Source organism: Lolium rigidum, chromosome 6 (assembly GCF_022539505.1).
Source record: "Lolium rigidum isolate FL_2022 chromosome 6, APGP_CSIRO_Lrig_0.1, whole genome shotgun sequence".
Classification (NCBI taxonomy): Eukaryota; Viridiplantae; Streptophyta; class Magnoliopsida; order Poales; family Poaceae; genus Lolium; species Lolium rigidum.
The window spans coordinates 146,800,630-146,828,614 of NC_061513.1; the positions used below are offsets into that span (position 1 = coordinate 146,800,630).

The 27,985-nt window shown below is 46.5% G+C and overlaps 1 protein-coding gene across 5 annotated transcripts; it reads right to left on the bottom strand.

The window, feature by feature from the left end:
• Nucleotides 1–847: 847 nt before the first annotated feature.
• Nucleotides 848–27,495, bottom strand: LOC124660904 (tetratricopeptide repeat protein 27 homolog). Of its 5 annotated transcripts, none has more exons than XM_047198746.1 (21): nt 27,092–27,495; nt 26,723–26,858; nt 25,602–25,909; nt 24,201–24,282; nt 23,390–23,690; nt 20,341–20,399; nt 19,903–19,992; nt 19,446–19,537; nt 19,262–19,360; nt 19,096–19,173; nt 16,597–16,681; nt 16,440–16,498; nt 16,302–16,371; nt 15,385–15,476; nt 14,358–14,420; nt 14,221–14,287; nt 13,641–13,856; nt 13,445–13,564; nt 12,292–12,444; nt 10,344–10,437; nt 848–1,516 (listed from the first exon to the last, which is right to left on the bottom strand). In XM_047198746.1, exons 1-20 carry the CDS (start codon nt 27,487–27,489, stop codon nt 10,345–10,347), a joined length of 2,661 nt encoding a protein of 886 aa, XP_047054702.1. In that variant the 5' UTR covers nt 27,490–27,495; the 3' UTR covers nt 848–1,516; nt 10,344. The 5 variants fall into 5 exon arrangements, with proteins under 5 accessions (XP_047054702.1, XP_047054705.1, XP_047054704.1 ...); XM_047198749.1 differs by having other exon boundaries at nt 10,319–10,437; XM_047198748.1 differs by lacking the exon at nt 848–1,516 and adding an exon at nt 1,532–2,107.
• Between the last annotated feature and the right edge of the window lie 490 nt (nt 27,496–27,985).

Here is a 27,985-nt window from a genome sequence, read left to right on the forward strand (position 1 = left end):
GGAAAAAAAAGCGTCCTAGGGCTTTTCCGGGGAGACGGCTGAAGATGCTCTAACCACCCAAACGACGATTGCAATCCTCAAGGGCCTCATCGAATGTGCTCGCCTATAGTATCCTGGCGGCTCTCTCAGCGATTTGATAGGCTTTTGCTCCTGAGGTTGCAATGCGCTGAGTTGAAGATTTTTTGTACGCATCACCAAGCTCAGCCGCCGATCATGCCTTTCATTGAATCTGGGGACCAACAACAACAACGATCTCACCCGCCATCGGTGGAACAACCCGAATGAAAAGGATTTAACACTCTCTTCGATAAATGTTATTCAGAACCCACGTTTTCCATGACAACTACATCAGTTACCTAGCATGACAACTATATTTCTAAGAGTGGCATGATGGCAAGGGAGAAAAACAAGGAAATTGAGTCACCACCACCAAAAGGCTCCATATCCAGCTAATTCTACATTCTGGTGGTAACTTTGCCTAATTCGTAGAAGGTAGCAGAATTGGGAAAAATACTGTACAGTGTTTTGCTGCAGAGAATTTAGCTTGGAATTGAATTGGATTGAAGATTCCAATTCCAAGATGGAAATGAATTGCCTTTCAATTTGAATTCTACCTTTAGGTGTGCTTGGAATTTGATGTTAGAATCATAGGTTTTGCCCAATTCCAAATGCTCTTTGGATGTACAACATGTGGAATTTGATGATTCATTGAGCTTGAACAATGTAAATTTGTGTACATGTACAAAAATAGGATACATATATATTTATATTATGATCTATAAATATTGTTTTCCGCACTTAATGAAACATTAAAATAATCAGAATAAAGGGGAAACTAGAATACGCATGACACAAAATAGTTTTGAAGTACCGAAAATATTCTAGCTTCTTAGAGCAAGACATGACATCTCAAAATATTTCTTCATAGATGGAACCGCACGAAGGGGCGCCCAGGGGATAGGGCCAGGGGAGGGAGGCAAGTCAAAGGGAGAAGAGGAGGGGGTGAACCTAGCACTGCCACTGGTGGGTGTCGGGCGCTTCAGGAGCGTCGGGAGGAAGCAGGGGAAGTCGCTCGCTCCTCTCTATCTCTCAGGACGAAAGGGTATGCGCGGGTGGGGCGGGCAGACAGATTCCACGCGATTCCGAGCTCCAACCCTTGGAAAGACTCGTGGACGGTTCGCACATAGCGAAGCGGTACCTCGGAATCTCGTCGCGTTTCCGGACTCAAATTCTTAGGCCATTCCAAACGGTGGAAACTGACCCCAATTCCAGATTCCGCGATTCTAAAGCCAATTCTTTACACCCAAACACGGTGTAACAAAAAAGTTTGAACCATCTGATTTATTTCTGAACCACAGTTTAACATTTCTTGCTTTCCTGGAGAAATGCTGGGTTGATGGCTCCCGAAATCCACTTAAACCATCAGCTGACATATGAAGATGCTCATCAACGGAACCAAGTGTTCACCAATCAGGCTTGTGTGACCAAGTACCCTTGATTGAATCACAAGTCGGATCTACCAAGAAAGAGAAACTGCATCAAAATTGGATCATCCCTTTCTGTATTTACAGGCGAAACAATGACACATCTTCCAATGTGAACTTGCAGAGTAGTGGATACATATACATGCACAGCTGGCAGTAGCCACACCTAATTAGTATTTGTTGGTCTATACCTTTATGGTATTCTACGAGTAAAATACATCAGAGGTCCTAAAAGTATTCGAGGGGTATCAACTAGATCCTAGTTCTATGAAAATGCATATCTAGGTCCTCAAAGTGGCTCATCGCAGGTCCTACCTAGGTATGACCAGTCTACTAATTCCACCTAGGGAAAAAAATTCAAAGAAATCCCTAAAGAATTTTCTCTTCTAATCTTATAGTCCCTGACCCTCCACATGTGCTCCTCGTCCAAGCTCGCCGGAGACGAGCGCGTCCGCCTCACCTGCAGCTCCATTCCCCACCCCCTAGAGGTGCCTGTAGCCCCACTCCATTTCGTGTCTCTCTCCCCAGGCCTCCGCCTCCCCCAAGATTTAGGCATGCCGCCACAGCGCCACTGCCACATCGGCCAAGTTAGGACGGGTACTGCTGTGATCTTAGATCAAAATCTGTGATAAGGGGTTTAAGATCAGAGAGGAGATGAGAGCGATCGACTGCATGGAATTGTACCGGAGCTAATTGAAGAAAAATTCCTTAAATTTGGAGGAGGGCATCGACATGGGGAACTGGTCGCTGCATCTATTTTGTGTCTTCGATCCGTTGCCCGTCCGAGCAGCAGCGACGCCGGCGCATGCCTCCACAACTTCCGATCTGCAACACCTCCGTCCCAGGTTCCCATTAGTTGCCTGTTCTGGCTTTTCCTGCTCCTACAGGTGTCAATCTAACAATATACCTCTCTCTATTATCTACAATTTCTTTGGTCGTGTAGTGCTTGAGGTACGCGTTCGTGTAAGACATCACACATAAATGGGTCAGAGAAAATTCCAGGGGAACTGCACGCTACTAGTATTCTACTTCATCCATTCCAAACATGGCGTCCTCGGATACGACACGCCCGGAAGTTATGTGTCTAACTGCGCGCTGCGTCTCGGGCGACTCGGGGGGCGACTGGGAGCTTGTCCTCCCGGAACGCCGCCGCCGCCGCGCCGCTCGCCGCCCTGGGGGTCGGCGGGAGCCGCGCGCCTCGCCGGGGAGCAAGGGGAATCGCTTCTCCCACCTGGCCGCCGCCGTCGCCGAGGCCGAGGGCTCGGCCCAGGAGCTCTCGGATGGGGAGAGCTGCGAGCTGGAAGACGTGGCGGCGCCTCCGCTGCCCCCCTGCTCCGTCGAATCTGGGGAGGTTCTGGCCTGAGCAGGTGGTTGGTCCGCCGCTGGTGCTCGTCAGTGGCTCCTCGAGGGAGAGGAGCATCTCGCCGGCGCCGCCCCCGCCACTCTCGTCGCCGTCCCACTTCCCTCCGCTGCCTGGTTTGGCGCCAGTGGGGAGGGGCCTCTCCGAGGTTGGTCGGGAGGGCACTGGATCTGGTCTGATCCGCGTCGGTGAGCACGTTCTGGAGCTGCCGTCGTCCGTAGGGCGGCCGGAGGCGGGAGGGACGCCGCCGCCGCTAGGGTTTGCTCCTCCCTTGGATGCTGGGGTGCTGGGAGCTGCTGGGCCTGCTGGGCCGGCCCACGGGAGGGTTGCGGCCTCGCCGGCCCAGGGAAGGTTTGGGCCGGCCCATGGTGCGGTCTGCCCAGGTTCCGCGGGTGCCCCTGGATCGGACCCGTTGGATGCTCGCCACGTCGCCCACGCGGTGGATGGTCGGTTGGGTGGCGCTAGGGTTCCCAGGTGGGACGGTTCTGCCCCTCCGCCGCCCACTTTTAAGTGGCTCTGGCTCCCTCCCCAAACCCTAGATCCACTTCTCGGTTTCCCTGCCTCCGCCTCCGACGTCCGCCGCAACCTCTCCGCCGCCAAACGTTTGTCCTCCCACCTCGACCCCGTCTCCGAAGCTCGTACTCCTCTCCTCGTGGCCATGGAGAGGGAGAGGAACTCCCACGGCAAGCGTCCCTTCGACGAGTTCAACAAGGGCTATGCCCGCTCCCGCGACCAAGATCTGCGCCAGAGGCTCGACAGAGAGCAGGAAGAGCAACGTCGGCAACAGCGTCAACGCGACCGTGAGGCGGACCGTGCGAGCTCCTCGTCCTGGCGTTCCGAGGGGGAACGCTCACGATAGGAATCGCGCGCGCCGCCGCCACCTCCACCTCCCCCTCGTGGCCGCGACTCCGGCCGGAACGCGGGCAGGAGGCCCCTTCGCCAGCCCCACGGGACCCCGGGGAGGTCTCTCGCTCCTAGCTCCGGCAGGTCACCGGCCCGGGGGGCCGGGGCCCCCGGCCTTGATGCGGCCCACATCACGTGCTACAACCGCGGCAAGCAAGGTCACGTCCGGGCCGCCTGCGTCGATGAACCATTCTGCGTGAACTGTAAGAAAGTCGGGCACCTCTCCGCCATGTGCGCGGCAGTCTCCAAGGCGCTGGCTCCTTTCTGGGCAGGATTTGGAGGCGGGAGGCCTGGGTTCTGCTGCCTAGAAGTTCCTGAGGAAGAACTACAGAAGCCGGTGTCCAACTCCGCCACTGTTATCCTGGGGGGCGGGCAGCTGTCCGCGGAGCAGGTGGAAGATGAGTTCAAGGACTTAGTTGATGAGAACTGGGATTGGCAGGTGCGCCAGATTGGTCCTTTGGATTTTGCGGTGGTGTTCCCCTCTAAAGAGAGCCTCCGTATTGCTATCCGTGGGGGCGGCCTCACTCTGCCCTGTACCAAGCTCAAGGCCATTGTCACTCTCCCGCAAGGCGACCCTCTCGCTGCTGAAGCTCTGGAGGAGGTTTGGGTCAGGCTGCTCGGTGTGCCGCCTCCTTTTCGACACGCCGACCGCCTTCTCCTTTCCACGCGCGAGGTGGGGCGTCCGATTGGGGTGGACGTTGCTTCGTTGGCTCACCCGGATGCGCCGGTGCGTATGTCCTTTGGCTGCCGCAAAGGGGACCAGCTGCCTGATCACATCACCCTCTTCGTAAACATGCAAGGCTACCGTATCCAAGTTATTCGTGAAGCTCAGTCGGTCCAAGACTCCCCTCCACACGACCCGCCGAAGTACCCTCCCGGAGATGGTACTGAAGACAAGAAGACTTCGATGAGACTGATGAGGAGCGCTGGGACGGGCGGCGGGGACGCCACCTTCACAAACCCTCGCGCGGCTCGTCCTCTGCCCCTGGAGCGCGCGGGGAAGTTCCCCGTAAGTCTGTGCCCCTGGGCTCCTCCCCTGTGTCGCCGTCACCTTGCCTCCAGCACAACGCAAAGGACCTCAGCCCACAAATTCCTGCCTCGGCTCGCAGTCAATACGGGTCCAACTTGACCCCCACAGGCAACATTTTCCCTCTGGTCGCTCAAATCATCAAAGCTGCTCTGCCGTCTTCTCCCGCTGAGGGGCGCCAATCCCCGGAGGCTGCTATCAGTGTTGATTCCCTCTGTGAGGTCCTTGCTGAGGCTCCTTCGTCGGCTGGCCCTGTCTCGCCCACGCCGGGCAAAGCTCTGCCCATGTCCTTGGGTGCCTCGGACCAAGAGTACCTGCGTAACAGTGAACAAAGGAGCAAGCTGAACCACGATCGCCCCTCTCGGAAGCTCATGTTGGAGGCGGCTGCTGCTACTTCCAACTCCTCTCCAGCCCCGGACCTTGCGCTCCACCAAGCCCCGGCTATCAACAACACCAACCCCACCGAAGGACAGCTCCTCCTCTTGGACACTCCCATTTCGGCGCTGGGCGCGCCGGTGGCGCGTGCTCCTCGTTCCAAGGCCTCCCCAGCGGAGGCTCTGCGCAAGAGTGCTCGCTCCAAAGGAACCGCTGACGGTCCGGTCCTAGAGCGGGCCATCCGGGCCACGGCGGACAAGAACAACCTCGACAAGTGCGTCATCGACACGGCTACTCCTTCGTCGTCCACCCCCGCTCCAGGTAACTCCTCTTCTCCAGCTGATTTTGTTGCCTTTCAAGATTCCTCCTTGGAACATCTCCTCAAAGTCGCCAAGGATAGCTGCATCCTGTTCAAATCAACGGAAGGGTCACCGGCCCAAGCGGTGGCTCTTCTCCAGGCCCGTGAACGCGCGCAAGCAGCGCTGTTGGCAGCGAGACGTAGAATCGAAGAAGAGGCCAAGGCTAAGGAAGAGGCTGCCCGGAACTGTTCGCATCATGCAGCTCCTGGTGGTGGCGCTGTGGCTGGCTCCATGGGGGAGCCACCCGCAGGCGCTGGTGATCCTTCTCAGATGGGTACTGTGGAGGAGCCATCCGCGGGCTCGGGCAAAGCCAAAAAGCCTTCTGTCGCCAAGAGGCGAGCTGCTCGCAGGCCCACTCCTGTCGGTCATAGACCTGTCACCCGCCAAGCACGGGCTCTGAGCAGAGGGTCCCAATGAGAGCCCTGATCTGGAATATTAGAGGGTTCGGCCGTCGGGGGAGACGAACCCTGTTGAAAGAGTACCTCCGGTTGCACCGCATTGATCTAGTTCTCCTGCAAGAAACCATCAAACAGGACTTCACGGATGCTGAGCTTGCTAGCTTGGAGGTGGGGGAGAAATTTTTCTGGTCTTGGCTCCCAGCTAACGGTCATTCGGGTGGCATGCTGCTAGGAGTTAGGGACAGTATGTTTGAAGTTGGAAGAATGGACAGGGGTCAATTCTTCCTGAGTTTGGCTGTTCTCCATCGCGTCTCCAACAAGAAGCTGGAGATTATCGGTATCTATGGTCCAGCAGATCACGCTCGCTCCAGAGGGTTCCTGGACGAAATTTCGGCCAAGGTGGCTAGGTGCACCTTACCGATCTTCATGGGAGGCGACTTCAATCTTATTAGAGCGGCCGACGATAAGAGCAATGACAACCTCAACTGGCCTCTGATGGACTTGTTTAACAACTCCATCGACGCTTGGGCTCTGAGGGAAATTCCGCGCACGGGAGCACGGTTCACTTGGTCCAATCCCCAGCTCAATCCGATCCGGTCCGCGCTAGATCGGGTGTTTGTGTCTGCTGACTTTGAAGCTATCTTCCCGCTGTGTTCCTTGTCCGCTGAGACTAGCCTAGGCTCGGATCATACGCCACTTGTGTTTGACACCGGAGAGGATTTCCCGGTGCGCTCCAACAGATTTTTCTTTGAAACAAGTTGGTTTGAGCGTCAAGAGTTTGTCCCCTTGGTCCAGCACTCGTGGGCGAGACTTATGACCAAGGTGGGAGGCCGCGACATTATTGACTGGTGGAATTATATGTCCGCGGGCCTTAGACAAGTCCTTAGAGGCTGGAAACAAAACCTTGGAAGGGACACCAAGGCTGAGAAAGCCGCTCTGCTGACCCAGATCGCCGAGCTTGACGTGCCGGGCTGATGCCACAGGGCTTGACGAGGACGCATGGGCCTCCAGATACCACTTGGAAGAGCAACTGCTGCAGATTTATCGCATGGAGGAAGAGCACTGGCGGCAGCGTGGTAGGGTGAGGTGGGCGCTGCAAGGGGATGCAAACACCGCTTACTTTCACGCTGTCGCTAATGGGAGAAGAAGAAAATGTAATATCTCGAGGCTAAGGACTGACAGTGGCGCTATCTCGGACCCCAAGCTGATTCAGCAACACGTTTATGAGTTCTACAGGGACCTGCTTGGTTCCTCCGCTCCAAGGGTTTGTGGGCTGGCGCCTTCCTCATGGGGTGAGGGAGCTCGCGTCTCAGAAGAAGAAAATGAGGACCTGATGCGCACCTTCTCGGAAGCAGAACTCGAGGCCATAGTCAAAGAGATGAAAACCGACACTGCTCCGGGCCCGGACGGCTTCCCGGTGGTCTTCTTTAAACGTTTCTGGCCTCTGGTCAAGCATGGCATTCTGCATATTCTTAATGACTTTGTGCTGGGGCGCATTGACATTGCTAGGCTCAACTTTGGCATCCTGTCGCTCATCCCGAAAGTACCTGGGGCAGAGCAAATCTCTCAGTACCGCCCAATTGCCCTGATCAATGTTATTTTCAAGATCATTTCCAAAGCCTATGCTTGTAAGCTTGATCCTATCGCTCACAGAATTATCTCCCCGAACCAAACGGCTTTCATCAAGGGCAGGAACATCCTTGACGGTCCGCTTGCCCTCCTAGAGATCATTCACGACATCCGGACGAGGAAGCACAGTGGGGTGCTACTCAAGCTGGACTTTGAAAAGGCCTATGATAGGGTGAACTGGGACTTCCTGGGGGAAGTCTTACGTTGCAAGGGTTTCGATGCTGGATACATTCACAGGATTTTGCAGCTGGTCTCTGGGGGGCAAACTGCTATATCCATTAACGGTGAGGTGGGACCGTTCTTTAGGAATAAAAGAGGGGTTCGCCAGGGAGATCCCCTCTCCCCTCTGCTCTTCAATTTTATCGGAGAAGCGCTCTCTGGGATCTTATCTGCCGCGGCGTCGGCAGGCCATATTCATGGGTTAGTTCCACACCTTTTGCCAGGAGGAATTACGCACCTGCAGTACGCAGACGACACGCTTATCCTCATCCAGGGCTCGGATGAGGATATCGCGAACCTTAAATTCCTTCTGATGTGTTTTGAGGATATGTCGGGGCTCAAAATCAACTATCACAAGAGCGAAGTCTTTGTTCTGGGACAGCGTGCCACAGATAGAAACACCATCGCCAACAAGTTGAACTGCAAGCTTGGCAGCTTCCCCTTCACCTACCTGGGCCTGCCTATCTCAGACAGAAAGCTAACGTGCGAGCAGTGGTTGTTCTTGGTGAGGAAGTTGGCTGCTAAGATCGAACCCTGGGTGGGTAAACTTCTTTCCTCCGGGGGGAGGCTCATCCTCTCTAACTCCTGCCTTGATAATCTCCCTATTTTTGCGATGGGGCTCTTCCTCCCGCATGATGGGATTCATGCGAGGTTTGACTCCCACGGATCCGGGTTCTTTTGGGAAGGGCGAGGCCCAAAGAGAAAATATCACCTAGTGAATTGGCCTTCCTCGTGCCGTCCTAAAGAGGTTGGGGGCTTAGGCTTGCTCAACACCAAAAAGATGAACTTGGCGTCGCTTCTCAAGTGGATTTGGAGGCTTTATAATGAGGAAGACACGATCTGGGCTCGTATCATCCGCGCTAAGTATGGGGACGCCTCTGACCTGTTCTCGGGCTCAGGCCAAGGGGGTTCCCCCTTCTGGAAGAGCCTACACAAGATAAAACACCTGTTCAAAGCCGGAGCGAAGCATGTGGTCAGAAACGGTGTCCGCACCAACTTCTGGAAAGATTGGTGGCTAGGGAGAGGCCCCGTCATGGATTCCTTCCCTTCGCTCTTTGCCATCTGCGATAACCCTGACATCTCGGTGGCAGATGCTCTCCAACATCACGCCCTGCAGGTCCGTTTTCGTCGTTCCCTTGATCAGGAGGGTCTGCGCCAGTGGGGAGAGCTGCAAGGGATGCTCACCCCCGTTCTTCTTTGCCCTGGTCAAGACTTGGTGTCTTGGCACCTGGAAAAATCTGGCTCCTACACAGTCAAATCCATGTACGCCCAGCTCTCTCAGGGTACGACTATCGCCCACGCTAAAGACTTGTGGGAGGCGAAGCTCCCGCTCAAAATCAAGATCTTCTCTTGGCAGCTGGCGCTTGACAAGCTACCGTTAGGACAACAGATTCTCACCAGACACGGTCCTTCCAACGGCCTTTGTGCGCTGTGCGGCGCTCCAGAAGATGCAAGCCACATTTTCTTTGCCTGTTCCTTGGCATCGTTCTCTTGGTCGGTTTTGCGCCAGCTACTTGGGTGTAACTGGTGCCCGGCCAATTTTGCTCAGTTTCACGCCATCCTTTCTGGTTTTTCGGGTTATCCTAGGAGGTTGTTGTGGGTGCTTTTCTTAGCCCAGTCTTGGGCGCTTTGGACTGTGCACAACAAACTTGCGATCGAAAAGAGACTTATTTCTAACCCAGCTGACATTATCTACAAAACCATTATCTTTTTGCAGCTGTGGAGCATAAAGGCCAAGGGAAGAGAAAAGGAGGGGCTAAGCTGGATGGCACGCGAGCTAAGGGAGCTGTACGTGCAGCTGAAGCCGCCGGCGGTGTGAAGAAGTAAGCGGAGGGATCCGGAGCGGGTCTGCTCTACATGTGCTTCCCCGCTATGAGCTATCTTTATGTGTGCTTGATGTCATTTGGAACTATGGTCTTGGCGAATGCCCAGCAGTGTGTAATCCATAACTTGTTACTATGTGGCTTTATTAATTTAAAGTCGGGCATTGCTGCCTGTTCTCTAAAAAAAATTCCAGGGAGAGAGAATTAGGACACGGCCATGCTAGCATCACGGACACCGACCCCATGGCGAGCAAAGAGCCGCACGCCCCCTCTCGTCCGGTGCTCACCCCGTGCGGAAATAAATGTAGTAGACCGCATAATTTAAAAGAGAATGAATAAGCTGGATATAAGATTAGAAGAGAGAACTATGTAGGGACTTTTCCAGAAATATTGCCTATGTGGCATCGGTCAACGTGCCATGTAGACAGGTCAACCTGTGATGAACCAGTTATCCACTTTTAGGACTTAGAGATGCACTTTCATAGAGCTAGGATCTAATTGACACCCCTCGAATACTTTTACTCGTATTCTACCACGTTTACTTGCAGATTTTGCCAAACAATGCGTTTGCACACATGACAAATTGTTGGCAAAAATACCAACATAACTCAGAAACATACATCCCATGTTCTAAGACCAGTGCCCACAGCCCCACAAGTCTCAGGACATGATACCAAGAATATTAACAGCCTCAGCCAAAGAAATTGAAGCAAAAGAAAACAAAGAGATAAGAACTCAAACCTAAGATAAGAAAACTCAAATCTACCTCAAGAAGTATAGGCAGCACCAATCAGGTCCTTTAATTGAACAAGGCACTCATCAAGTTCTTTATATTCCTCTGTACCTTCGAAGTCCATTGCCTACATAAGATAAGATCTCACAGTGAGTTGTTTGGGGGAAATTAAAAAGGAGAACTGCTTTGGTTACTCAATATTTTATTGTCAATGAAAACTCCTCAGAAGTGGGTCAGTGAATAAAATTTTGTAGTTAAAGATGGCTAAACTCTACATTTTTGCGATCATTCAAGAAAAATAATAGTAAATATTGCAAAACCAAGGTATCCATATCGATTTTTACCACCAATCTATGGGCAGCCTATGTCTGAAAGCCCAGATCTCACACTTTCAGGCTCTTTAACAGCATTACTGCCCGCTTGCTCCCATATTTCAGTGCTGAGGACGTAGACAAGTGCGTCACCACCAGTAAGTAGATCGACGAATCGCTGGTTGAGCTTGACCTAGCAGTATAAGCCACACAAGTGCGTCACTCACTTCATTTGTGGAACTCAGTTCAGCCCATTTCAACTTTAACCTCTGCCACTTACAAAGCAAATCCCCAACATCGATCAAACCCTAAATCCCTAAAATTCAACAAATGTGTGGTGTGAAAAAGATTACAGCTGCTAAACTTTCGGTTATACATGCAAACTGTCAAACCAGGTGTGCCAGCAGCATGATCCATCGGTATCGTCATTGTTGTCATTTCTTTGAACCACACTTCAATGCTTACTGGTGTTCACGCTTCACTGGTGTTCATGCTTCACAGGACCTATTTGAGAGCAAGTGCCGTTAAAAGGTTACTCCCCCCAAAGTTTTAAATAGCCGGCTATAGCCTCGCTATAGCCCGGCTATAGCCTTTCGGGAGACCTGCCGCTGCGGCTATGCCAGTTGAAGGCTAAATGAGAAAAAACCGCTAATAGCCGGCTATAGCTCTAGTTAGCCCTTATTTAGCCTCAAATTTAGCCGCTAAACCTCCTGCATTTTGAATTTCTCTTCTCTTTTCTTTTTTATTTCTTGTTTCCGAATTTGCGTTCAATATAATTAGATAAAACTTGTGAATTAAATAATTGAATATTTGTTTGCCTCGAATAGTTGAGTAAGTTGTATCACAAATCGTATTTGAGTCATAGTTTTCCTATCTTTGGCAATATATGACTGAAATATTCCAATTTTTTGAAAAAAGGCTAAATGGAATAGCCCGCTATAACCCGGCTATAGCTTTTTATAGCCTTCAAAAAAATCGCGGCTAAATGAGATAGCCCGCTATTTTAAACTATGGTTACTCTTGATGATCACCTTCATCCCCAACTTAGAACGTATCGAGCTGCTTGAGTTGCTTGGTTGCCTCACTGAACATTATCCATTTTTCACCGCTCCATTATGGCGTGCTAGGATGGATGAGGTGGATGGCAGCAACGCAAAAGCTTTCTTGGCAGGAAAAATAATAGCAAGTAGGCGACACACACGGGTGAGCAGGCTCTACACCGGCTGGTCAGCCTCAACTTGTGCCTTGTCCATCTGCTACATAGCTGCGTTACAAGACGGTTCTTTGCCTTGTCAGCACATGTGGGCCAAGGCTGTTAAGTGCCCTAAGGGGTAAGATTTGGGCTTTAAGACACAGCCCCCTGGCTATAATGGCGGTCCTGTGATTTTTTTTCTGAAAGTGGTTGTTTAGTGGTAAATGTGCCAGAAAGGTTGAGATTTTGTGATATTTCCTCAGCACAACCAAAAGTCAGGCACCTGTTTCAAGGAGCAGTTAAGAGCCCTAAGGGGTAAGATTTGGGCTTTAAGACACAGCCCCCTGGCTATAATGGTGGCCCTGAGAAAAAAATTCTGTAAGTGGTGGTTTAATGGCAAATGTGCCAGAAAGGATGAGATTTTATGATATTTCCTCATGAACTATATATAGTGGCGGCGCAACGAAAAGTCAGGCACCTGTTTCAAGGAGCTTTTAAGATGCATCTCAGCTAACAATAATTCTCGCTTGCTTCCTGCCGTGGATGAAATTTCCATGTAGAACTTGCAAAGCTGCAAAGAAGCTTGAGCGAACTTCTTGAACTTCTTATGGTCATGACATAATTCTGAACCCTGTGAGGATAACAGTCACTAAGATGATGTGAAATGGTAAAGAGTAATAGAATAAGTTCCTCAAAAAAAGAGTAATGGAACACAAATACAATAAAGTCTGTTGCAAGTAGAAAGTAACAATGAAATATGAATTAATTGGATTCAACAAGAAAATAAAAGTCAGCACTTACACAGCATTCATAAGATTTTCAAACGAAGTAGTAACTATGCATCCATCAAAGTTGGTGCTACTTAAGAAGATAGTGGGGATATACGAACAACAGTAAGGGGGCAATTCAATATTTGGCCAGTACAAATGTGTGTTTAACCTTAAGTGAATAAATCACATATATGCAACTACAAAGGTGAGAGAAGAGGGGGTTTGGGGGAGGCCACACATGGTGCAACTGTTGTGGGTGGCCTTTTTACCTACTATGCTTAAGGATAAATTATTAGGGTTTACAAATGTTAGAGATATATTTGTATAATGTACCTAGTAGCTAGGGGGTTCCCTGCATATTTCACACCTGTACTTGTACTATATATTGTGGCCTTTGGACCCATGGAATACAAGTTGTTTATTCCTAACATGGTATCAGAGCGGGCTAGGTCTTCCGTACGCGCAACTCGTGCAACTCGTGATTCTTTTGACAATTTGAAGGGAAAACTATGAAAAGAAAATCAGACACCTTTTGACACTATACAGTGTCGTGTGTGTGCTCATTTCTTATTCAATATATAGTGTATCTAAGTTCTTGACTTGGAGAATCCGGTATGTCTGCGCTAATAGGTTTCATGTTACACCAATTTGAACATGCTCGACTCTATTTGTTGAACTTGTATTGTTCAATATATTTATGTTCAAGCATGCACTTTGCCCAGTGTGTGCCCAATCTCCAGTTGGCTAAGCAGACTACTGGAAAGAAGTACTATGTACCATAATTAAAACATTAAGACATATAGCAACCAAAATGAAAGAATAAAAGAGTTGAATCATTCAGTGTGGACTAAGTTTATGAACCTGGAGATATTGAACTTGATTGAGCAAAGCTGTTGAACATTTCTTGAGGTTGCCCTTCCTCTTATGGCATCTAGCATATAATCCCCATATCTCCGGAATGCTAGACCCAGTTTCTACAATCTAGAAACACAACCAATCAGATAAACTGCAGATCAATGCGGGAATAAAGATGAAAGCCAACTAATAGCTTATGAACCTGCTTAAGGATATCACCAATCATGTCTAATAATTGGCTCGACTGCCTGGTGTCTTTATTTGATTCATCTGATGTGTTGCCTATGGAATTAGCTTCTTGAGTATCACTCAGATGTTTAACTTGTTCTTCGAGGATGGTCATCACCTTGTCCAATAAATCAACATTGAAGCGCTTGTTGAAGGACAAATTTAATACCATTTTGGTAGCTTCAAGCGTCTGCACAGGATACTATGCATTATGTTATGTCATTCTACAACACGTTATAGCTGGCATATAGGCCTGAGAATAAATAGGTGGCATTTTCTGTCTTCTTAGCCGACATAATACAGATATATCATTCACACCAAAAACAATTTAGATATATTATTACTAACAGAAGGGTTCTCATGTGGTCATATTATACTAACAGAAGGGTTCTCATGTGCTCAGTTCCATTCAATAAAAACAAAGATAATTAACAAGTATAATGTCAAGATCAGATCACATAAATGGGATCATGATGATGTGTGTGATCAGCTGGAAAGTAAAACTGTAGCTTCAACTGAGAAATCTAGAAGTCTGACATCAATATATTTCTTACCAGTTGAATATTGCCTGTCTCCAAAGCAACCGTACTGTAATTTTCCCAAACTTCCCAACTATTCCTCCTATAAATGATTTAATTTTAATAAGAAACAATTTACTTAATAAACTTATGGAATAGGAGGTGATACACACTTGAACTTAACAGCTTCCCTGAATGACTGGACTGACGCTTTGCTCTTCCCTCTAATCATGTGCCTGGAAAAATGACTATATATTAGATAAATGGTAAGAGAAAATCTAGTGATAAACTTAGGATTCAATCTAGTAGGTTTATGTGTTGTCACTAGTAGCACTAATCAATATGTAAGCCTTAGGAACTGAGAATATGGTAGCCGTAGGAAACTTTATTTTGTCATCTTGGTTAGCACTAGTGGGCTGTCAGGTCCAAACTGACTTACCTATGTACCGACCTTTTATTCTATATGTACCACTACGGAATACAAGGACTGCAGCCTTTGCAGCACACACACATAAACCATCTAGCCATGTACCAAGTGTACGACAGGAAGAAAGAATTTCCAATAAATTTACTTCACAAACACCAAAATGGTATTTGCTTTCATAATAATCGAAATATCACGAAAATTTCTTCAGCCAACAAGCAGACAAAACGGTTCTTCCTCCTCCAGAACATGTAACCCCACCTGAGCATTACAGCTCCCTCTGTCCCGGTTTATAGGGCCTGCGCGCATCCCTAGATCATCACTTTGACCAACATAATATAAATTATACAACACAAAAATTATATCATTAGAAAGTAGAACATCTGAACTTTCTAATGATATATGTTTTGTAGTATATACCTTGTATTACGTTGGTCAAATTTACGATTTCAGGATACGTGCAGGAGCTATAAACCGGGACGGAGGCAGTAGCAGCTTTGACTTGCATGTTTGGTACACTATAATTTCCAAATAAACTATCTATATACACAAGTCACTCAGTGCATTCTTATGAAAGCTGGATATTCCTAGACCAAGATACAACATAGTTTGCCGTGGTGAACTTAAGTGTTCAATTGAAATAAAGAAATATCAACAGTGCAAAGGGATGGCAGCAAATGGCAACTACGAGGTGAATGGATACGGAAACAGGACACCTGAAGCCATCACAGCTACAGCATAGTAATGAAGGAAAATATATAGTAGGGTAAGCATACAGGCAGGCTATATTGTTCCATGCTTCTCCATTTTCAGGATCTATCTGCACAGCACGACTAAAAGCATCCAAAGCCTTCTCAAGATCTTTAGCCTGTATGAACAAAAAAATTCAAAAATAAATATAAACAATGATCATATATTATGATATGAGCAACCAAATATGTTGAAGCTACACGTGAAAAGAAACAATGACACGGTGGCATGCAAAAGAAATCCACAGTGGGCAGAGGCAGACAGACAGTTGACTGAGGCACTGCGTTGACTAGCCGTACAAGAAACCTCTGTTTAGCATTTTGGCAGATTATGATAATCTCGCTTGCCTAACCAGCATTTTCCTATTATTTTACTGATTGTTTAACAAAAAAGATCCTGTTTGACTTTTTTCTGCAGGAAGATCATAAAATATGTTTGAAAGTGCTCTTTCATTAATCGTAGCAAGAAAAGTACAAAATAAAATTATCTCATGATGCATATCCCAGTTGAAGAAAAATGATTGCACAAGGGTAGAAATACTAGAATATGTGTCAGGGACTAAGAAAATAATTTGGATCACACTGTGGGCGCGGGGACCTAACTCAAAGTAAGAAATTGCATGGTACTGCTCTTTACTCCCGACAGACAAATCTCAGATACTAGAACACGTTTGTGTGGTGACTTAATGAGTAATCACATATCCACATCGCCCGGCAGAATATATTCATATATAACTAGTAAGCAAACATCCATATCCCTTAGTAAAAAACATATGCATATCCTGCTGTAGTCCCACATATCCATATCACCTGGCAGAATATATTCATAAATAGGTAGTGAGGAAACCATCCATATTCCTTAGTAAAAAAACATATGCATATCCTGCTGTAGTCCCGTCTCAAGAAATTTCCAATGCAAAATAAAATGGTTTCAAAAAAGTTACCTTCCATGCAGTTGTACCATAGGCAAACCAGCCATCTGGATACAATGAATTCAATGCCAATGCAGATTCCCTGCACAAAGTTCTAAGGTAAGTGATTTTCCAGCAAGTAACAACTTCGAACATGCATGTTGCTATTACCAAAGAATTTTGGATGTATAGAAGTCATTCTTGTTGTACGCACTACGAGCCAGAGAACGCTACATCAAAAGATAAGAGAATGTAAGACCACTTTCCATTAAATTATGCGCTAGTAACACAAAAAGAGGCTGGTGAGCAAAACAAAAGAGATGGATACCAGAGCTCGAGCGGATTTGTTATTTGAGACTTCCAATGCTTTCTTATAATGATCATCGTTATTTGTAGCATCACCAAGTGAACACCTAAATAAAAATAAAGTTATTCACCAAAACACAGAAATTACCTATTTGGTGCCAATAGAAATACAAAATAGCACAAGCCTGAGCAAATCATCTCAAAGAAATAGAAGTATGAGAGAGAGAAAGAGCCTATGCTACGTATTCTAGTATTTTCCATACCCTCAGGAATCAATTTTGAGTCGAGGGACCACAAAGAAAAACCGCCAGTCAGAATTTTGACTATATCAGCTTTGCCCTTTGGGTTGGAAACCTAGCACCCAACCCACTCCTCTCCTCAGAAACAAATCAAGCTGCCTCTCCCTTGGCAGCAGACGCAAGCCCATGGAACCACCACTTGTTCCTGCCGGCTGCTGATCTGCTCTTCCGTTGGCTGCAGCAGTGCCCAGGCTCCTCCACCGGCTCTAATTCCCTAGCTGCTGCTGTACTGCTTCTCCTCTCCTTTCATTGCTCTTGATCTGTTGTTGCTTGGTGGTGGAGGGGGGCTCAATTAGGTAACTAATTGGAGCTAATTTTCCTTCTAACCCATGTCGACTAGTCAAGACCAGCCACGGCTAGTCAATGAGTTCGTACCCCAGATCTGACTTTTTTTAACAAGGGAATGGGCCGGTAGGGCCTAGATGCTGCATTATCACAAATTGTGAAGTATAAGTTACAAAGACGACCCTGAAAGAAAAGTAAATAGCATCCAAGTCATCACAATAAGCACCAAGGACCCTAAACTGCAAACCGAAAATGAGGTCCCGACGTCCAGTCCTTCTCCACCGATGCATCTGGCAGTCACAATAAGCACCAAGGACCCTAAACTGCAAACTGAAAATGAGATCCGATCCTTCTTCACCGATGCATCTGGCAGTCGGTCGCCCTCTCCACCACAGGGGACTATACCACTTGGGAAGCAGAGAACGATGGACGCCACCGGGAATCCCGCAAAGGGCCTCCAACCGGAGGTTGAGCGAATACTAAACGAAGTCGCTGGCGCCGATCAGGGCCACATGTTGGCCTTCAGAGTCGGCAGCCAAGCTTGGCCACCATCCAGCCCGTCTCCAAGATTGAGCAAAATCCCTACCACCGTGGGCACCTCGCCGACATGGATTAAAGGATCTCACTGACATGACATGCATAGAAGAACTAGAGCGGCACCGAACCTACGTGCCTTACTGATGGAGATGCCGGCAAGGTTCGTCTTCCCCACCTCTGGCTCCAACCTATGGAGCTCCATGGGAGGAAGAAGAACCTCCGGGGCGCACCAGATCTGGCCCTGGAGATCCAGCACTCTGCTCCAACACACCAGCAACAAGCCGAAGAAAACTAGAACACAGGGGGAAACCTAATACTACTCTGTATAGGGGGCTTCCTGCCCCTCTCCTCTGCCATATTCGGCCAGCAACGCCACCGGGGAAGGCTCAAGATTGACCCAGCTCCCACTAGGGACTCTCAAGGACAAGGCAGAGAAAACAGAGAGAGCGAGAGGAAAGAGAGCCCAGATCTGACTGGTAATCCTTGCATCTATGACATGGTGGCAGCACCCTGAAGGGATCGAATCAGTGAAGGGAAATACTTAAAAGGCAGTGAGCCGGATCACATATCCAAAAACCCAAGCATGCACTTCTCTTGCTTGATGAATGGACATGCCGACGCATCAACAAGAGCGATAATTGATTATTTTGGAGCAGGAGCAGCGCCAGAGGAGCACTCGTCAATCGTCATAGAGCGGAGCTGGGGGCATTGTATGATGTGGAGCTGCCTACAAAACCAGCCACCTTAACAACTGTTATCAAATGCAGGGACGGACGTTGGCGTTGCCATATACCACCCGTTCAAAATCCATACTAGGGTGAGGCACTGCTAACTGGTTGCCACCCACATGACAACCCCTTCATCATCCATACTAGGGTGAGGCGCTGCTAACCGCCCACCTTAACCGCCATTGTAGAGTGCAAGGAAAAGATGTTGCGACATGTGACCCTTTCATTGTCCATCTAGGTTGCTTAATGCATAACCATCCATTGTTAGAGACGATGGGGAAAGCAACGCATGCCCCAATGTTGTGAGGAAGACGCGGATAAATGACAGGAAGTGGAGCAAGATGACTATGGAATGAAGTAAAGAGTGGCCATCGAGTAAAAGACGGGGCCATAGGATGACTGTAGTATACAATTCCCACTTATGGGATTACCGATGCATGGTAAGACAAAAATATCTAGGAAGTGCATAAACAGAGAAACCTGTGCCACGGTAACTCCTAGTAATAATATGTTTTGTTCTTTTTGTAGTGGAAAGTCCGAAAAAAAAGTAAACCTTGCAAAATCTGAAATAAACATAGCAAACTCTGGAAGAGATGTGAAATGTGCAACTCCTATTAAAAATGAAAAATATCCTACCAAACATATTCAATATAGTCTCCAAGATCTGCTTACCATAATTTTGGGTCATTGGGTGTAATGGAGAGACGGGTATTTATTAGACTAACTGCATCAGCAACTTTGCCCGATAATCTGCCAAATATTGAAGACTAAGTTATTACAGGGCAGTCAGCTGAAAGGACAGAATTAGTAGAATTACTTTGCACGTGGAAATGCATACCGATAGCAATAGATGAGATTATCCCACAATTCAAGATCTTTGAAAACATTTAGAGCTTCTCCAAGTAAACCACAACTTATCAACAGTTCACCATATTCTCTGAGTTCACAAGGAGCAAAATAAGTCTCATTTAATGACTGGCATTGCTGCAAAATGTACGAAGTTTGGGCATGTCAATACATACTTCCTTAATGCAGGAAGAGTCGGCATATGGACTGCAAAAACCAATCTGGCTCTTTCTGAAGCCACTGGAAATTCTTTGCTGATATCTTCAACCTAAGGAATGCATCAAATTTTCATGTTAGTAGCAGCATATGTATTGAACTTATTAGCACATAGACAAATACTTTGTCATAACTTCTTTGGAATAAGATCCAGCAGTTTCTATGTTCACTGGACTAACACAGAGAATCATTCCTACCAAGCTTTATATAGTACACCCTCCGTTCCGAATTATAGGATGTTCTGGCATTTTTCTGAATCACATGTATCTAGACGCATCTTAGTGTGTCTATTCACTCATTTCAACCCATGTCTAGTCCACATTGAAATATCCAAAACATGTATAACTCGGAACGGAGGGTGTATATCTGAAAAATTGAGGAATTTCAGGATAGTGTAGGAATTGATATTGCACTTACCAAATTCTCCATCATTAACAGTGCACGCTGTTTTGTCCGACTGCGGGTGGACTCCCACCTAATACGCAGAACATCACACAAGCTCCTGACCTGAATGAGACAGAGCAGACCTCAATAAGTAATTAAGGTTAAAAACTGAACGAACTTTGGCTACAATTTATTTACCTACAAAATTAGTATAAAGAAATGACATTGAAGTATTTTGCAAGACAAATACAACAAATATCATTCATTATATTCCCAATCTATATATTTTGTATACGTTCTTCGTTAATGACGTGCACTGAACATCGTGAAAAGGCACTTCTATTTTGGGAAGGAGGGAGTAAGAAATAAAAACCAAGTTGCATACAGAGCAATCCCAAATTGAGGGACAATATTTTACCTATTTGTGTGCACATGTTTCCAGAAATTAATTAAGATGCAATTAAAACATACCACGTAGCACGAATCATCTTGAGAATCAATTGACTCTATGTATGGTGCCATCTCCCATCCTATGAAGAAATAAAATTCATGAACCGAAAAGAATCAGTGAAGCATTCTTAAGTAGATGAAAAAAAGATTATATGGAGCTATAAATATTGAGGCATAGTACTGAGAAAGGGTCAGATTAACATAAAAACAGATTCAAGTCCAAATGTGTATACGTGTGTTATGTGGCTGCTAGGGTTTGGGGGGGGAGAGAGAGGTCTGCGAGGGCGCGAGAAGGCCGGCCGGGGGCCTTTTGCCCACGGCCGGGCAAGAGGGAAGGGATTTCCTTCTTAATTCTTGCTTGATTAGATTGATACATCTCCTCTCCATATATAGAGAGGTTTACTTGGCTCCCAAGCAAGGCTTACTTGACCCCTAAGCAAACCATAAGACTAACGGGCCCAGGCCCATGACGTACTCTAACACTACACCCCACCTGGACATGCAGCTCGTCCTCGAGCTGCAACCTAAACAAACCATGACTCGACGCAACACAACCCTAACACCTAAAAACGAGCCTTTTACATCTCGGCTTGTTTTGTTACTCTCAACCTGAAATAGACTGGGACGCTTTATTGTTGACCCCTGAACATAAAGTGGACACCATCCGCCCGTCGGATGTGCACCTGTACAGCCACCTGGATCCCATGGAAACCAACGGAACAAAAGGAGCCCGCGCGGCGGCCGGCGGCGGAATGCGGTGGTGCTACGTGGTGTGCTCCTGTCGGTGACACCATGCCTTCTCCCCGCCGGATGACTGTCGATGGCACAGACTTTGAGGTCGCTGCCCGTGGGAAAAACAGCATGGCCGCCGCCCGTGGGGGAAATCGCACGCCCAAGATCCCCGACGCAGCGGACGGGATCGAGGTCCGTTGCGCAACGAAGCGCAACTTGGAGGAGCTGCAGCTGCAGATCACGCATCTCCCGCACATGCCGACGCACTAGGAGGCCGCGCGCAACAGCCTGCAATCTCACCGCCGCCGACACGTGGCGGATAGCGATCCAAGACGGAAGCGGTGACGGCGACGGAGGGAAACGGACCTGGTGGAAGGGCATCCCGGGCGGTGTCGATGTAGAGCCCGGGGCCAAGGTCGCTCCCACACCGCCGAAAGGCAGGGACGGCGTCGGTGGCGGCAGCAGCCGCTGCTGCGGTGTTGGTGGCGATGGAAGCTGTTGTTGCAGCTGCCCACCGAACGGCAGGGACAGCATCGGTGAAGACAACAGCTGCAGCGGTAGCGTTGGTGGCGGCGGCAGCTGCTGCTGTTGCTGCTGCAGCGTCCTGGTGGGGAAGAAGGTGGCCGGCTGCTGAAGAAGAGGGACCCCCGACGCCGAGGTAGGTTCCGGCCCGGAGATGGTGGACAGCGGCAGCGGGTACTGCAGCAGCCCGGCGTCGGGTGGCGGCGACGACAGCAGCAGCGTTGGCTGCAGCGGCCCGGCGATCGCGGCGGAGGCCGCCTGGTGCGTCGGCTGCCACGACAGCAGCGCCGCCGCCGGCGGCGGCCCATAGGGACCGGCCAGGAAGAGGCGGATCTCCTGGATAGCAGTGGTGAGATCGCGGAGGGCTGCGGTGATCTCCGCCGAGGAGAGAACGGCGGGGACGGCGGAGTGCGGCGGCGGCGGGTGGGAAGAACTCGGTGGAGGACTGGACATGATCGAACCCGGGAAGCTGATACCAAGTGTTATGTGGCTGCTAGGGTTTGGGGGGGAGAGAGAGGGCTGCGAGGGCGCGAGAAGGCCGGCCGGGGGCCTTTTGCCCACGGCCGGGCAAGAGGGAAGGGATTTCCTTCTTAATTCTTGCTTGATTAGATTGATACATCTCCTCTCCATATATAGAGAGGTTTACTTGGCTCCCAAGCAAGGCTTACTTGACCCCTAAGCAAACCATAAGACTAACGGGCCCAGGCCCATGACGTACTCTAACAACGTGCTAGCAATTGTATTTGCTAATGCATACTCCCTCCAGTCGGATATAATCGACGCGGGATAAATCTAGCTAGTGGAAGATGTATGCATGTCCGCGCGTCGATTAAAAAGAACAGAGGTAGTACAACTTACCTCTATTTTAAATTACAGAGTAACAAAGGAAGTAGTATGTATGCTACTTTAACACTTCTAATATACTCATAATATTTCTAAGACTCCAGGAAGCAAACTACATGAAAATCCCAAGTGAATAACTCAGTACATACTTTTTACTCCCTCTGATCCCTTTCAATTGAATCGGATTTAGTACAAAGTTGTACTAAATCCGAGTCAATTAAAGGAGTGACAAAAAAATACCACATACTACTTATAAAAAAAGAATTACACTACCTAAATATTCTTATGTCATACATACTACAGCTACATAGTACATACTCCCCGGACTGGAAGATACTACCTAGATCCAATGAAACAGACGTGGGTGTAACTTCTCCCGGTTAAACACATGGGTGTAACTTCTCCCGGTATGAAACATACTAGCTAGAGATCCTATACATACATGCTAGGCTTACAATAGCTTATCCTACACCCCCTAGTAAAAAAGTTCAAACTATAGTAAAATAGGCACAAAAATGCATTGATTTTGGAATATATGTTTTACTACGCAAGTCACTATTTACTACTACACTGTTCCGAAATTGCTACATTTGGTACCCTATTTTATTATTTTACTTGGGGTGTAGGGCTTTTCTAAGCTTAGGCTTAGTATATACAATATAAAAATATAGTACAAAAACAGAAGGATCAACAAGACCCAGACAAAAGAACAAAGGCAAAACACAAAAAAGGAACAGCTAAAAGAGAAGGTAGCAACAGCTGGAACTTCTCCAATCATATCATGCTTTAACATCTAACAGTTTTGAAATCGTTATTGCAAAATAGGACATTTCTGTAACCCAGTAGTAGAGCAGCCTATTTGTGAACTGAGATAGAAAATTTTGGGACCGATGATATGTTACATATTTATTATTTAGAACAGAACAAATGTATCTTGTAGTGTACAGAAGAAGAAATGAAAATATCAGCGTACCAGACATTTCATCACTCCGACTCCTCCGACTCACATGTAAACATTGTGCAAGTACAGCAGCCTGCTGGACCGGAGTTAGTAATATTTGTGTGCTTCCACTATTTGAGTCATTAACATCTTGCGCTAGCAAAGGCGTTCTTAGTATATCACAAAATTCATCACTTTCACCAGGAACAGAGCTCCTCGTCTTTCTCAAAGCCAAAACATCACCCGGAGCTCCTGTTAGTTCTGTTGATTGCCCCTCATCAGCTGCTGGTTTAGTGGTCTTCGCAATAAGTACCATTTGGGACTTCGCATCCACCTATACCAAAAAATTGATCATTTCAAAAGATAAAAGGATAATGATTCGAAATATGTTATGCAACAGAAACATGAATGATAGAAATGAAGTACTATAGCTTTCTAAAAAGGCTTACATTTCGGAACGGAGGTAATAGCATTTAAGTATATATGTGATGAATACATCATTGTTTTCTCATTTTCTAACAAGGTCCTCAAAGAGTCAGATTAAGAGGGAATCAGGTGGTGTAATACTCCCTCTGTAACTCTGTTCACTATTATAACATAATTTAGGTTTTTGAAAATGCATGTATCTAGACGTGTTCCAGTGTGTAGGTTCACTCGTTTCAGTCGTATCTAGTCCACATTGAAATATCCAAAACATCTTATAATAGTGAACATACTATTTTGAGAAAAACGAAGTCAATACATTCATATGAAAAGCATGCCTTGCGAAATGAAATGGTTCATCATCAAGCTCTAGAAGCTAAAACAGAAACAGGAAGTGGCACGAGGTCTAGCACAATATTACCTGGTGCACTGTCCGAAAACCAAGAATCCCTGTGAGAGAAAGATGAATCCCACATGCCTCTTGAGCACTATCCAGATGCAACCTATACAAATACAAACACCAAAATTATTTTAAGAGTATTATGCTCAGATCGGCTAAAGATTTGCCATTCAGCATAGGGTTTGCTGAATCAGCTTTGCTGAGGTACCCTATGATAGTATCAGGCATGTATGCATCTAGAAGTACAACACAGATAAGCTATCAAACAATCATGGAAGATACTTATATAGAGAACATTTGTTTCCAGACATTTCCCTGGATGTGTAATAAGCTTTTTTTAGTTATTGGCTTCTGCGTTAAGTCAGTCTAGACATGGTATGTGCAGCATTTTTACTTCACGACAGCCGCTAAACATCCCATGTAGTGAGAAATAGTATTTTGAGTGCCTGACATACAAGGCGTTTGACTTCTTACCACTATCTACTACTCCCTCTGTGGCGAATTCTTAGATGTTTTAATTTTTCTGAATATTTGTATCTAGAGTTCTAGACACATTTTAGTGTGTTTGTTCACTCATTTCAGTCCATATGTAGTGAGAACTAGTGTTTTGAGTGTCTGAAATACTCCCTCCGTCTAATGAAACTTGTCTTAACTTTGTTAAAATTTGAATGTATCTATATGCTAAATAGTGTCTAGTCATATTCAAATTTTGAGAAAGTTAAGACAAGTTTCATAGGACGGAGGGACTACAAGACTTTGACTTCTTACCAACTATCTACTACTCCCTCTATTGCGAATTCTTAGATGTTTTAATTTCTGAATATTTGTATCTAGACTCATTTTAGTGTATCTGTTCACCCATTGTCCGTATGTACTCCACATTGAAATATCCAAAATATCTTAGATGTTTTAACTTCTGAATATTTGTATCTAGACTCATTTTAGTGTGTCTGTTCACCCATTATCCGTATGTACCCCACATTGAAATATCCAAAATATCTTATAATTTGGAACAGAGGTAATATCTAAGTTACTTCTACTTGTACACTAATTTCGGAACATCCCAGGTAGTGAGAAATAACATTTTTGAGTGTCTGACATACAAGACATTTTGACTTTTATCAACTATCTACTATCTAAGTTATTTCTACTTGTACACTTATTTCATTTGTTTAAAAGCACCAAGTTTGGTCCATTTTAGATGTAACCTAAGAGACACTAACTAGTATTATATATCAACAACTGGAGATCACTGTTTGACATCTACATGTACAAATGTCTTGATACATTCTTACTGTTCAGTTTACCACTAGTGATCTTGAATAATCACCTTAGGGAAAGTATAGGATCATAGGCTTAGGTTCTTGTGAGAACACAAAGAGCGCACATATCCTCTAGGAAACTTGTAATATGATTTCTCACCTTGAAGCATCAACCCAGCCATACTTATACTCTGCAAGTCCAGCTTCCAAAAGAGCAGTTGTGACTAAAGAAGCGCCTTCTCCATCACATAAGAAAGAACCCCAGTAGCTAGAAACCCTTTCAAGTTCACCAAAGTGGGTCAACATTTTATTTTTGTGCACCTGTACTTGATCAAACAAAGAGGATGATAGCTCATCTAGAATATTCTGCTGGGACATGGATAATCTGCACAGCCACCATGACACACTCCAAAAATCAGAGTCCAGACTCTTTATGCTTGTCAACAGAAGTTCCGCAAAGACAATGAACTGCAAAACAACAAGATAAAAGCTAATATTGCTCAATAACTGAGATACACTATATATTTTTTTCTGAATTTATGTCAAGAATCAATCATCACACCCAACAAAAGGTACCCTCATACAACATTAATTATAAGTTCTAACCTTTCAAAACTTCAACATTTAATAAGCCCCAATTCCAATGAAAAGTCGGTCCAAGAAATGGAACAACACTGCTAACATCCAATCATACTTACGAATACTCCCCTTCCAACCCAAAAAGAGAGGTATTTTAACTTGTTCAAACAAGACTTTGACCAACCTACTCCATTAATATGCTATAGCCTTGTCTTGACGAATCAAATATGCCTCGCATTTGGGATGGAGGCGATACTGAATTAAATTGAATTACTAAACACTAGATTAATAGTACATGTGCCAATTTGTAAATCAAAAGGAACAGTAGCCTTCTTAACACTTCTTTGCATGTCCACCATAGCCACCATCTAGTGTCAATTAGAAATATAAGTGTCAATGTCATTGTGTGTTTCGTGTGTGTTATGTGCATAAATTGACTAATTCGGACAGGTCAAGTTTCATCCCGGATGGTTAAATCCATCAAGTGAGCTAACAGTAATCTCTATTTTGTAGCTCATAAGAAACCTATCGTCCCAGTGTATATTACCAAATAATAAGATATTTCAACATAAAGCAACTGTCTGCAGACAGATTATAGAAAAGGTGCAAGTAAAGTAAAGAAATAAAGCTGAAAGAAACTGCAATACAGTAAAATTACAATGATTGGACAGATAAATGAGCAAGCCGCCTGAAAATATATACCTGCAAGAGCGAGAATTTCCCGTGAACATGGGAACCAAAAGAAGCTAAATGATGAGAAGCCCATGCCTCCCATTTGCCGCCAGGATCACTATACCACCTTTCCTCCAATGATGAGGGTGAATATTTTCTTGAAGGCCTGCAAATAGTTAGAAACAGGCTCGAATGATTATTAGCCACATTAGCATCTACTAGAGAACTTCCAAATGTCTAGAGGCTTGAAAAAGACACTAAATGAAGTTTCTTACACAGGAGAAAAGATGCAGGTAATCGAATTGTCGATTCAAAAACTTTACAAGCCACGCAACCATATCCTAAACAAGTTATCCCATATAATAATGATGATGAAATGCTGTTTACAGTCCAACTCACCCTGTCACGTTGTGCTGCGTGAATGCGAGCAGCGCCGCCACCGCTGCGGAGAGAACAAGCGCGCACCTGCACTGGAACCCCTCGTCCACCGCCCCTCCGACATCCCCCAGGAGGAACGCCTGGACAGCGGCAGCGAGGTGGCCGTAGAACTGTGCAGGGGAGTCATGGTCAGCCTCGGTTGAGGCAGAGGCGCGGAGGATGTGCCGGACAGCGGAGGCGAGCGCAGCCGCGTAGTCCCCGAGCTCGACAGCGGCAAGGGCGGAGGCGGCGACGGGGCCGAGCGGGTGGAGTGGGGGAGGTGAAGGGACCGGGGGTCGGGAGGCTGCGGCGGGGAGGGTGCAGCGCAGGAGACGGAGCTCGGCCTCACGGAGGAAGGTGGGGGGAGGGCTGGACGCCATGGCGGCGGCGAGTGGTCAGTGTATAGAAAAAAAAATGTCTAATTTTTCCAGGAGTTTAGAAAATCTTAAATTCCAACTGAGATGTAATGTGAGGACGAAAATATATAAAAAAAAAACACCATGGTACTGTAGTTTAGATGAAAATGTGCTTATAATATTGCTTTAGAAAAAGCGGAATGACCAACTCTTCAACTTAGTGACCTAGCTTTCGAAATTCAAGTATATCATGTATCACCAATATTCGAGAAATCGTTAATCTTAACTTATCGGTTGGCTTTAAAATGAAGATTAATCGATTATCGGCCGATTAATAGATTTTATCCGTCAGCCATTTATCGTCTTATCTTTTTGTAAATCGTTATTTTCACTTGATTCCTTGCATTTGAATCAATAATAATGGAAAATTTGAGCTAATGCAAAATTTTACAAAACCATAGGACGAAAATATGGACTGCCATACCAAATTTCATTGAAATTTCACTGAAAATCGAGCGAA